The following is a 13221-nucleotide window of genomic DNA, read 5'->3' as shown; positions in this document are numbered from 1 at the left end:
ACGTCTCATTTTATTGTGTTTCGGTTGGTTTTATTTCCTTTTTTCTGCATAATAAGGGAAGGAGAAGTGGAAAACAGTAACAATGGTCGTGTCAAGGAAGGAAACAATTGGGAAATATGAAAATGGTGTGCGAAAGCTGCTGGTAGGTACAGTAAATGGTTTAAAAATGTTATATTATTTACTTTTACCAGTATATTTATCTTCAATAACTATATGGTTAAATAATGATCGTGGTTTATTACACACTTTATTCATATTTTTAATTTATTTTAGTATTTGGCTATATTAAAGCAGTTGTAGGGGGTTGCTTATGTGATGTAAGCTTATATGTGATGCAGGTTTATATGTGAGTATAGACGGACGGTACTTGAAGTCGTTTTGGTTTTGCTGGTCATTTGGGTTTTTTTTTTAAAAGGTGAATGTACTATATTATCTCTGCTTTAAATGTACAATCTTTTCATTTGATATATTTGAGAAGTGGACTTTTCTTGTTAGGGTTGCAGCTTGTAATTAGGAGGGGAATGGGGGGTCCTGAAGTCAGACCAGTTGGGAACTACTGCTTTGAGGGAACCTGTGTATCATTTGACTTTGAGATTTTGGTGTAGTGCAGTCTTGTCAAACATATGGCTGGTGCACCAAATAGTACCCTTTGGATTATTTAATTAATACACTTCTGAGTACTGTATGTCAAAAAAAGAAGCAAGTCTCTAGGTAATTTATGTCAAAAGTTACGATTTATTTTAATGAATGCAGACCCATTCACACACACACTCACACACCAGTAGGGAGTCAGCCATGCAAGGCGCCTACCTGCTTATTGGGGGCATTGGGGATTCAGTGTCTTGTCCAAGGACACTTCAACATATAACACGGAGGAGCCGGGAATCGAACCTGCGACCTCTTGATCCCAAGATGAGCGCTCTAACTCCCTAGTCTTCATTGACTTGAAAAAGCATCATATAAATGTAGACCATTTACCATTTACTAAATGCTCCCTCTGGCCACTTGAGCAAAGTGTTGAGTATATCAAGCGTGCTGAGTTGGTTCAGGTGTAAAACTGAATTCACTCAACTGTTAAAATACACCAGTTAAAGCATTTAATGCCAAACATATAAATCGTTTTTGGTCGTGAATACTTTGTTTCTTGCCAATTTCTTGTGTGGAATAATAGCACAAGGGTTTTCTGATAATCCATTAGTCTTTTCATGCAATTAACAGTATGTTGTAGTATTAGAAGACTGGAGTGCTTGTTGCTGGAACTGGACCTCTAATACACCTATGAAGATATGCATTAAAAACACATTTGAAGCTAAAATAGTCATTTAAAACATTACCAATGTATGGGGTGTATTTCTGATCAGTTTAAAGTTATTTTCGTATAAAAAACATTTCCTTCAAAAATTAGGAAATTTCTAAGCAACTCCAAGCTTTTGAACGGAAGTGTATATTTAAAAAAATAATCAGGTAATTTCAATATATTTTGGGAGTTGTTCTAAACACAAAAACTTTTGGGAGGATGTCCCCCCCCCCCAAAAAAAAAAACGAAAGCTGGATCAAATTAACCCTAGTATGTGGATAACTACACTCTTGTTCCAAATAAGGCCTATTTTTGACCCAGGTGTTTTCCGAGTGCCACGTTTTTTCCCATTTCTTTTTCCAAGTCAAAGTCATTTACAAGATTGTTGTTGCGTAATCTTGGCGGTATCCACATTACCCATTGTAATCTTGCTGCATGATCAAAGTTAACCAAAACTCACTTTAGTTTTTGTTTTGCCCGCACAGGACCTGACTGTTTATCAAATGGAGGAGAAGAGCCTCGAAGTGGTCAGTTGTTTAACACGCACACGGACGCACACATACAGGCACATCCTTTTTCCTATCCCGTATTCTTTGCTGCTGTTTATTCAGCTCCGGGAACGTCAACTTCCTGTCTTAGATCACACTTCCTGTTGGCCAGCCTTTTGTTCCTAGTGTCCCCTGTGCTGCGTATCTTTTCCTGTTCAAACATTCAAAAAAGACATTTACAAATATTAATATTTTTACCGTTTTTAGATTATTTTGTATTAGTAGAAACCTAAATAAATGACAGTGTGTGATTTTAATTATCACCATCAAATTACAAACAATCATTTCCGATTTTATCCATGGTATACCAGGAGCACTTACACATTTCTGGCAAATTAAGGGTTTTTAGGTGCGCCTTATAGTCCAGAATATACAGTATTTCCTGTCTAGCTGTTTTCATGAATAGCTGTGTTTTTGTTTGCTATGTATTTCAGTCACAAGCTCTCAACAGCCTGTGCGAAAAAACTGCACATGTGACTTTTGAGCCGTCCAAGACTGACCAGTCGTGTGTGGAAGAGGTTTACATCACTAACATCAAGCCCGGTGAAGGCCTGGTAAACTGCGTTATATTTTAGTGACCACTAGAAGCCAGATTGTACAACATGCCTTGTTGCCTTACAGGGCATCTACATAAAGTCCACCTATGACGGTCTTCACGTCGTCACAGGAACAATTGAGAATGTAAGTAAGGATTGTTTATTTCTTTAAACGTCAACAAATAATGAAATGTTTGGCTCATGTGATTTGTGGCTTCCCCATTATTTTTTTTTTTTTAATGACATCTGGATCCTGATTTGAAACGTTCCACAGTTTTGGTCCACAAAGTTAAAATAAAATGTTTTTTTATTTTCCATGCACACATATTCAGAAAGTATGAAAATAAACTACAATCGCATAAGACTGAAAAAATAAATAAATAAATAAAAATAAATATATATATATATATATATATATATATATATATATATATATATATATATATATATATATATATATATATACTAACAGTGTTTGCTGCTAAATGTAATTGCACTTTTGTTACAAAACAGGATTTCTACTGGTGCTTTCAATCTTCGAATATCCTTGAAATTCAGTGTTGTTTTTTCAAGGGTTGACAAGTGCTTCAATTTTAGGTGAAGTGTTTGTAAACACTTGAAATTGTTGCCCCAATTCTCAACAAGTCAGCTTAAAATGAGGCCGACACTGCTCCCTGTTGGCTTTGCTTTGACATTTAATTCCATTTTCCCTCGTGAGTAACTGCAGCTAGCATTAGTTTGTATGGCATTGTCCTCTAAAGCGTCATCGCCCCTTAAGGGTCGCGCACAAGACGACAGGTGTATGCTACACCTAAACAGGGTAATCTGAAATGTGTATCAGTGCAAGGATTATGGCCATGCAATACTAAGTAGAGTTTCCTAGGGGTACATTGTAAAGGGGAGGACTTACTGAAACTGAAAATCCAAACCATATATTACTCATTAATCATTTTTACCCAACCCCTTAATGGGGAGAGATTTGTCTCCAAAATATTTCCACAAGTATTGTTCACATCCACAAATATATTTGCAGTATACTCAAGATCTAACAGTCGTACGTCTTGATAAATACACACGCAAGATTCAAAATCACATAAGTAAATTGGAGATTTATTTATGGCTCTGGTAGAGTAGTAGTATTGCATAGTATTGTAGTAATGATGCAATTCCAATTTGATTTACCACACTTTATGGTATTCAAGGCACACCTGTGTTTATAAGGTGCACTTCAAAAGTCTTGAAAAATGTTTTTTTAGGTGCCCCCCATAGTCCAGAAAATACAGTAAAAACTAAGATCAAAATCTTTATAGATTTCCTAACAGATGTTTTTGCTAAGACTCAATTGTAGAAACGATCTGAGCATTAAAGTGAAGAATGCAGTGGAGTGCAGTGGAGTGGAGGGGGCATAGCATTGATTGTCTCACAGGAAGCAATTTTCTTGTGGGCTTTTGATTTGAAATCTGTTTCGTTAATGCTATAATGTATTTCCCTCCAAAAAATTCAAATGATTCTTCTTTCAATTTCCATTACAATATTTTAACTTTGACATTGTATGGTTTTGCAACAAGTCCCCAGCAGACAAGACCAAACGGATCCACGCCGGCGACGAAGTGATCCGGGTTAATGAGCAAACGGTGGTAAGTTATGCTGACAAGGCGGTTTTCTCATCTGTCAATTAGGGTTGCAATGACTGGTTAACTTTTTCAATGAAAATCGATGATACAAATAGGCGACAATGAATTCTATTGTCGACTATTGTCATCAGACACCTTTTTCCAACAGAGTGAAACAGCTCTACTTAAAGGTAATCTCTGCTTAGAAATGCTCATGCGGATCAGCATCTTTGTCTCTAACGCTAACATACAGAAATTACAGCGTTAACATCAAGCACGCGTACCAAAACGTAAAAAATTTAGGAGCCTTTTAGCCTGCATACTACGTGCAAAGTTTGCAAAGTAAACCTTGCACCTCATGGCAGTACCTCTGGTGATGCAATAACATTTAAAGAGAATTTCGGACAGTTGAACTAAATGGAGTCTGACTTGCCTCAGTTAGATTCAAGTACCGTATTTTCTGTACTATAAGGCGCACCGGGTTATAGGGCGCACTCCGAAAAAATAGTTTTTGGTCCTATATTTGACATACATAAGGTGCACCAGATTATAAGGCGCTACAATGGGAACGTCGACAAAACAGTCAGATAGTTCAGTCAAACTTATGACCCCCTTAACGTTCCGAAAGCTTGCAAAGAAGCAAATACGTGTCATAGACACGTGCAGATGCGGTGTCCGTACGATGTCACTCAAATGCATCGTTCCAAATATCATTCGGAAGGTTAAACTCTTGGGATTCAAGAAATGCCAACCATTCCTTAGTTTCTATTTTCTTTTTCACTCGCAACTTTACTGTGCATATGACAACAAACACTTGGAATTGAGTTTAATTTCAAAATAGACACTCCATTCCATCCATTATCTGCACCGCTTATCACAGAAACATCGAGTTCAGTCTGAAACAAGATACTGGGAAAATATATAGCCTGTAAATGATAAAAAGGATCCGCCCCCTTTACCTCCGAATAACTTTAGCCAATAGTGATCGATTCAAATGATGATTGACACATTGGTTAGCCAATGAAACACCGGTATATAAATCTCAGCATAGTCGGCGGCTGCTTGAATTAGTAGCAACTTAGTTGCGACTTAACATTGGTCCATATATAAGGCGCACTGTATTATAAGGCGCATGGTCAGCTTTTGAAAAAAATAAAGGCTTTTAGGTGCGCCTTATAGTGCGGAAAATACGGTAACGTTTAAGCTAGGGCTCCGACAAAAATTCGATAACATCGATTAAAATCAATGATTAAAAGGGTCGACAATGAATTTCATCATCGATTCGTTGTGTTGCGCGATTTACGCTGCACTCAGGATGTCAATTGAGTACGTTGAATTTTCCCTTGATCCGGCGACAAACTTGTAGTAGCTCCTTGGTCCAGCAGAGGCCGCTCGAGACTGTATTTTGATGCACAAGGACATCTGACCCAAATCCAAATTTGTTTACATACCACATTTCAGACACCTAAATGCAACTCAAAGTGATGTATTAAAACATTCGATGTACAATGAGATAACATCCAACAAAGTAGTTGCATTCTCCTACCAGGTTGCTTCTTTATTGCATTTGTAAAAAAAAGATATTGGTTTATTGGTATTGTTTTTTGACAAACACTTGGATTTTTTTATTGTTTTACATTATAGTATATTCTGTTCTCTTGTGCACAATGATTGTTTCTATTCGTCACTTCAACTTTTGAATAGAGGTGGAAATTAAAAACATGTATTTACATCGATTACAGTATTCGAAAAAATAAATAATAATAATAATAATAATAATTTCCTTTGTATTGTCATTCTTTGTAACAATGTACACAGAACGAAATGTCGATACACCTGACCCGTTGTAGCGAGTCGGTGCAGCCGCAGCCAGAGGGCGCCGCCATTATACCAATTAGGTATAACAATTGATTATTAAAATAGTTGTTAGTTCTATTCCTAGGTCAAGCCATTACGGTTTTGATAACATGCATTGTACATTTTTATATGCATATATTTCGCTATAAAAGAATAAATATCAAATGTTGAAACCGTTTTAAATTGTTGAGAGTTGGTAAGTCCTTATGTTACAGACTTTTCAGTTGACCACTGCTTGTACTACACCAAAAACACTTAATATTTGTTCTACTATGGTTAATTAGCCTGTTCTTGGTTTATAGGGATAAAAACATGTTCACTTGATTTTAATTTATTACTTGGTCCCTAAAAATTGAAAAAAAATTAGATTTATTTATAGATGTATGTCTCTACTGATTGCCCAATTGGTTTTAGAAAGGACATATTCTACTTATTTTTTTTTCTGATTTACAACTTGTTCAATAAAATATGGATTTCCCATTGTAACATTTATTATTTGTTTCCACATATATCAACTTCATGCTAAATTTAAGAAAAAAAAATCAACAGTTATCGTTTCGATAGTTGGTAGAGGTAAGATCATGCCTAAACAAATCCAGCCCGACCCAGGGCCGTGGGTATAAAAGCCTGAATCAGCCTGCGCCTGACCAATTAAGCGTGATGTTGGCCAAAGATGCTGTTATAAAACAGTCTCAAGGCACCCTTTGCCAAGCAAAAGTGGTATAACAACCCTAAAATTTAGCAACAAAATCCGATGCTATTTGCATTGATTCAAAGTGCTTAGTGGCTCATAAATCGCGCGACACAACAAATCGATGAAATGAAATTAAATGATCTGTATTTATATAGCGCTTTTCAAGTCAATGACTTCCCAAAGCGCTTTACAATGTGCTTCACATTTCCCAATAGCGGCCGTGCAGCCATGTAAGGCGCTAACCTGCTTATTGGGGGTTTTAGGGGTTCAGTGTCTTACCCAAGGATACTTCGACATGTAACACGGAGGAGCCGGGATTCGAACTGCGATCTTTTGATCCCAAGACGAGCGCTCTACCTCCTGAGCTACTGCCGCCCCCGAAATGCAATGCTTTTAATAATCTATTTTAATTTATTTTATCATTTCGTTGTTGCAGCCCCATCTGCAAGAGAGAAACCCGGCCCGAACCCTGACGTAATGATTGACATTTTAGGCCCGACCCAATTTAAGCTTCCGGCCAGGCTCGAGCCTAAGAGCTTACCTCTAATAGTCGGTGACTAGTCGACTATTAAGATAGTTGTTGCAGCCCTACTGTTAATCACGCCTACCTGCCCCACCCCTACTCCACACTGCTCTGTGATTGGTCTAGGTGGGCTGGCAGCTGAAGCACCTGGTGGCCAAGTTGAGGGCGGAGACTGGTGCCGTGCTCCTGGTGGTGAGGAAAAGGCCTTCAGGAATCGTCGGCACATTTGCCCAGGCACCCCTCAAGAACATGCGCTGGAGGCCCCCCCTCGTCCAGGTTGGATCGACGGGATTACCAAGATGGCGTCGGCCTTCGGATATGGCGGCAAGCGGCGGCGATATAACCATAGTGGATCAGAAAGTGCCCTTTACCACCATCGCTTACTCCTCCACTCACCTTCAGCCAAAAGCACGAACAAGGTCCCTCACTTCATGCATGGAAGCAGACACGCATGTCGCTACTGGAACCACTGTCAGCAAAGGGCAGCAAGTCCAGCTGCCCATTCCGGCTTCGGTCCCGGTGCCAATCCCAGTGCCGATCCCAGTCCGACTCCGGCAGCGTCCAAGTGCACGAGGTGAGCACACAAAATGAATTAGTTTGATTGAAAATGTGAATACGTTGGCCTTCTACATACGACGTATCTAGAATTTGTTGTACCTCAAATGGAAATTCCCCATGAGAAATAGCCAAAATCGAATTACCATAAATTCCAGACTACAGGCCGTTCTTTTTTTCTACATTTTAAACACTGGGTATTCCCTAATTCTTAAACATACAAAATGTCAGAATATGTGGTTTTGCATAAAATCTTAATACAGTAATCCTCGGTTATAACGGTTAACAGAGGCCAGAAGCCCCGCGGAAAGTAAAAACCCGGCGAAGTAGCGTCACACTTTCATTGAAGTCCCCAAGGGTCAAACTTACCTCGAGATGACATCATTACCTACTCAAAGTATAGGAATGTAACAAAAAAAACAACTACAGATCTACAAAAACAAGAATACAGAATTGCAGTCGAATGAATGGTCTTTATTGTCATTATACAAAAGTACAAGAAAACTTTAGCTCGGTAGCCTTGGGGGTATGGCGCCCGCCCCGAGACTGGGAGGTTGTGGTTCAAGCCTCGGCCGAGTCATACCTAAGACTTAAACATTGGTACCCGTTGCCTCCCTGCTCAGCGTTCAGCATTAGGGGTTGGAATTGGGGGGGTTTGGTCACCTAATGACTCCCAACATCTCAGTTAGGTTGAGCGAGGGGGCTGGGAATCCCCTCCTCCAAATCAATCTCCCAAAAAGAGTCAGAAATGACTCTAGCCACCTCCCACTGGGGGGATATGGCTGTGGTATATATATATATATAATATATATTATATATATGAGAAAACTCTCCTTTCATTGCATGAAAGCGATTTAGAGAGCGGCTGGCTAGCTAAAGGCTAGCATAGGGTATTGAGTTGTCCCAGGTGTCTGAAATGATTAAAATATAACCGCTCCGACTGGAGCAGTTTTCCACAAGTTAGAGCTCTAGGTCACAGGCGTCAAACAGGCGGCCCGCGGGCCGGACTAGGCCTGCTAAGGGATTGAATCCGGCCCGCGAGACAACACTCAGAGAAGCGCAAGGTTGAAATATGTCAACTTGACGTTGCCAAAGCTAGGTGCCTCGAACAAAGACACTGTACTTGTATTTCTTTCTCTCTCTCTCTTCCACCCCTTTTCTCCCACTCTGTCTCTGTCTCTTTCACTCTCTGTGTCTCTCTTTTTCTCTTTATTTCTTCCTCTTCGTCTCTATGTGTCTTTTTACCTTTTTACTGTTTTGCTCTCTCTTCCTTTTTTCCTTTTTTCTCTTTCTCCCTACCCTTCTCGCTTTCTTTTCTCTTTTCTCTCCTTCTGTCTTTCTATTTGTCTTTGGATTTCTTTCTTCCTCTCCCTTTCTTTTCCCCCCTCTCTCACGACTTTTTATCTCTTTTGTTTGTCACGCTCTCTCCCTCTCTCTCTTTTTCTTTGTCCCGCCCTCTCTCCTTTTCTCTCCCTCTTTCTCTTATTTCTTTATCTCTCTTTTTCTTTCTCTTTAATTTACTAGTCCGGCCCCCGACAGAATGTTTGTTCTATCGTGTGGCCCCCGAGTTAAAATGAGTTTGACACCCCTGCTCTAGGTCATCTGTTTCATGGCTAATGGATCTGGCGTTTATGAGATACAGGCTCCACAGCGCTGGCCTTTGAGAGTTGTTAACCTCGCTATTGGGATTCTCTCCCAACGCCGCTTCATTGGCTTCCTGAACCTAATATTGTCCACAGAGAACTTGCTGGCGATCACTATTTCTTTGCGCTCTTCTGACTTCTCAGAATCCGATTTAATTGTAATGTGCTGCTAAAAGCTATCTGCCGTCTTACTCCGCTGTTTCCATACACCAGTAAATCAAGGCCATTGAACACACAAAGCTCTCCCTAACCTGCCCCCATGATAGCATTTTTTGTGTGCTGTCTGAACACAATGCATGATACTTTGATATTGATGACAATAGAGACAATTCAATTCACAATCTGCAAAGCAGTGAACCAGTGATAACTGAAGCGCGAAAAAGCAAAGGGTCTCTGTAAATTTTACCAGTACATTCCATCTACTTTCTGAGATAATACATTTTGAAGACTATATGTCTTGTCTTTGTCATCCTGAGCTGTGTCATCAGAGGAACACCAGCATCCTAGCCACCCAGTCAGAATATTGTTTTTTGTGTTAATCAAAGAGGTTACAAGTGCTTTAAGTTAGGTGTTGCTAGTTTTTGTGGAGAATCCCTAGGCGTTGTGTCATAGGTGGATTCAGGTATGGTACAAGAAAAGGGCAAGCAGACAAAAAGGAGCTAACTGGGAAAAATAGCACACAGAGAGCCGCAAATGGGGGGATAGATGGGACCCTTCAACAAATGGTAGCTGCAGCCTCTGCGAAATGCACCAGGCCAGAAGATCAGAAAACACGTGGTGAGCAGCCAAAAATGAAAAACTGGCGCTATTGCCAGGCTAGCCATCCAAACAACACACTGTGGGCAGCCATCGAGCTCCAACCAAGAGCAAACAAAACAGGAAAGCTCTCGGCAGCCCCAATGCTAACAGTGATATAACCCGACAAAATTAAATCAACCGTGACACACGCGGCGAAGAACACAAACGCTGTAACCCGCTCTAACTCCCAAATGACCATAGGAAATATGTGTTTGTTTTAGCAGCTAAACCTCGCCCAGTGTCCATGCCGGCCGAGGTTCTCTCAGCCGTCTCCTCCCAACATGTTGCATCAGGATGGAAAGGTAAGCGAGCGCCTTTTCCAGCCACCGACAACATTGTAGAAGTCAGTCCTCCGTCGTGCTTGCATGACTAAAACAAAACAACAACAAAAGTTGTGTTTTCATTTGGCACTACAGGAGCCAGGCGCCTTCACCGCTACTTGAGCAACGAGGGAATCTGCAGTCTCACAGAAGAGGAAGAGGCAGAACTTAAAAGGGAGGAGGAGCAGTGCTTTCCGTTGCCGTACCGCCGGCAGCCGTCTGTACGCGGCGTGGACCATATCCGGGGAAGCCGATGCTTCATCAGCGCCGATTTGCACAATGGGGCCGCCGTATCTTACCCAGAAGTCCCGCCCAGGAAGGAGAAGGAGGCCGGTGCTAAAGCAGCTGCTTCTTCGCCCGCCAGCAAACAGTCCACGTCAGTGATTGGAGGCTGGCTGGCGCGACTAAGACTGCTCAGCCACTGAAACAAGTGCTGGACTACTGTAGTTTTACCTGTACTGTAGTTTTCTTCTTGGTTCCGGGGAATGATGTTGAGCGCTTCATTTAAATATTGCCAGCTGTCTGGGTGCGTGGTATTTTTCTTTTAAATCAAGTTGCCAAATACAGCTCTCTTGCTCCATTTTTTTTTACTTCGTTATCTACTGACACGCCAAAAATGTTTCCAGCTATCGTGCCAACCGAAAAGGCCAATTCTATTTTTTCATACTTGTGTTTTAAGTTACAATTTATGTAACGTTTGTACTCAGGACAATTTTTTATACTCAGAGGAACATGTCACATTGTTTGGTAAACACCATGGGATACCAAATTTTAGCCTTTAAATTTCAATGAAAGTTGAGTGTTGATTGACGAGTCCAGAGGTTGGGAACCTTTTTGACCCAAAAAGCCCATAAAAGCGAATATATATATGTACATATATACCCATTTAAATTGCTTTAGCAGCTTTGCTAGGGACTCTGGGTGGTCAAAGCTTTTTGCGTGGCTTTTTTTCATAATGAAGATAGATTGTTAAATGAGCTTTGATATAAAGGATTGTTTTTTAACTATTGGCTCAATGAGTAAACTATACATTAAGTATATGCGCATGTTTTTGTTTTTTGTCTTTTATCAGCAAGCCATATGTACTCATTGAAGAGCCGTATATGGCTAACGAGCCTTAAGTTCCCGACCCCTGGACGAGTTGTTGATAATTTCAGTGACACTTTTTGTAATTGTATTTCAAGTTGTAAATTGGGGCTGGAGTTACTACTTCTGCTATTTTTAAGGACAATTTAAACCAGGGTTTCTCAACTGATTTGATTTCTGCAACCACCTTTACAAGACACGCCCCAAATTAAGAAAAAAGAATTGACTACTCAAAATCATGAATGCAAGAATTGAGCAGTTTAAACCATCCAACCTCAGAAGGGTTGTGGAAGGTGCTGGAGACCATCCCAGTCATCTTCGGGCAGTGGACGGGGGACATGCCAAACTGGTTGCCAGCCAGTTGCAGGGCACACAATGACAGTCTTCAGTCACACCTAGGGACAATTTGGACCGGCCAATCAACCTAACATGAGTGTGGGAGGAAACCGGAGTGCCCGGGGAAAAACCCATGCAGGCATGTGAAGAACAAGTAAACTCCACACGGAATCAAACCCTGCATCACCGCACTGTGAGGCTGCGTGGTATCCACGCATCCGCCATGCTGGGCAGTTTAAACCAGAGATAGTAAAAATATTTACATTAAAAAAACAAAATCAAATTCAAGTAGCCTATTTTGCAGACTATAAGGCACACACTCAGAATATTGCTCTGTGACCTACAGTATCTGTTTCCTATGTAAGGCGTACTGGACTATACGGCACATTAAATTAAAACTACTATAAGAGCAAGGGTTGGCTTAAAGAACAAACATAACTAAAACTCATAGAACATATTAGGAAATCTGGTTATAGGAATACAAAAATGCTACAGAAACACTACTACAGAAATGCTACAAAAATATTACAATGTTAAAAACAAGACATTAATACTATAATACAAAAAATTAACAACAGAAATACTACAAAAATACCATGATAATACTATAACTACTAAATACAAAAATATACAGAAATATTACAAAAATGCACTCTCAGTAGTTTACCAAGATACTACAGAAAATTTACAAAAAAATCAACTACAAAAAATACTACAGAAATGCTACAAGAAACTACAGTCATACTATGAAAACACTATCGTAACTACAAAAATACTACTGTTATGCAAAAAATACTATTCTAATATTGCAATCATTTAAAAATACGACTACAGAAATGCTACAAAAATACTACAGTAATACTACAAAACACTACAACACTATAACACGCAAATAAAACTATGGAAATACTACAAAACTATTAATACTACAAAAATACTGGCGGAATACTATAAAAATACTACATTAATACTAATATACAACTATAGAAATACTACAAAAATACTATGGTAATATTACAAAAGTACTACTTTAAAACAAAAAAATAGTACTGCACAGACACAACTACCCTAATACTACAGAAGTACTACAGAAATACTACAGAGAAGCTACAAAAATCACCGAATTATCGCTGTCTAATTTTAAGGACCATTAGTTATATTTTTCTTCTCTTAACATTATTTTGACAAGGCCTGTGACCCAATTTTGGGTCCTGACACACCAGTTGAGAAACACTGATTTAGCCCATTGTATTTGTTTGTTGAAAGTGGCTCACAAAAGACGATTTTTGTGTAGTTAACGTCCTTTCTGGGTATTCAATTCTTTAAAAGTGTTTTCTATCATAACTTGTTCATGTGTTTGAAAATGTGCAATACATTTATCGTTTTTTTTCGTTATGTTAATGTCATAGCGGCAT

At 39.6% G+C, this 13221-nt stretch overlaps 1 protein-coding gene across 2 annotated transcripts in view; it reads left to right on the top strand.

Moving 5' to 3' along the window:
* LOC148346554 (connector enhancer of kinase suppressor of ras 3-like) overlaps positions 1 to 11334 on the top strand; it is a 35664-nt gene extending 24330 nt beyond the window's left edge. The window contains exons 5-11 of one of the 2 annotated variants that reach the window (XM_088325489.1): positions 1783 to 1824; positions 2280 to 2399; positions 2467 to 2526; positions 3950 to 4018; positions 7195 to 7642; positions 10289 to 10366; positions 10481 to 11334. In XM_088325489.1, coding sequence (XP_088181615.1) covers positions 1783 to 1824; positions 2280 to 2399; positions 2467 to 2526; positions 3950 to 4018; positions 7195 to 7642; positions 10289 to 10366; positions 10481 to 10809 — 1146 coding nt within the window. In that variant the 3' untranslated portion in view covers positions 10810 to 11334. Of the gene's footprint in view, positions 1 to 1782; positions 1825 to 2279; positions 2400 to 2466; positions 2527 to 3949; positions 4019 to 7194; positions 7643 to 10285; positions 10367 to 10480 lie in introns of both variants that reach the window. The other variant, XM_088325488.1, reaches the window with a different exon arrangement.
* The last annotated feature ends 1887 nt before the right edge of the window (positions 11335 to 13221 follow it).

Source organism: Urocampus carinirostris, chromosome 20 (genome assembly GCF_059441175.1).
Source record: "Urocampus carinirostris isolate Australia breed hairy pipefish chromosome 20, RoL_Ucar_1.0, whole genome shotgun sequence".
NCBI classification, from domain to species: Eukaryota; Metazoa; Chordata; class Actinopteri; order Syngnathiformes; family Syngnathidae; genus Urocampus; species Urocampus carinirostris.
The sequence above is the reverse complement of the archived record's forward strand: the minus strand, read 5'-3'. Positions and strand labels throughout refer to the sequence as shown.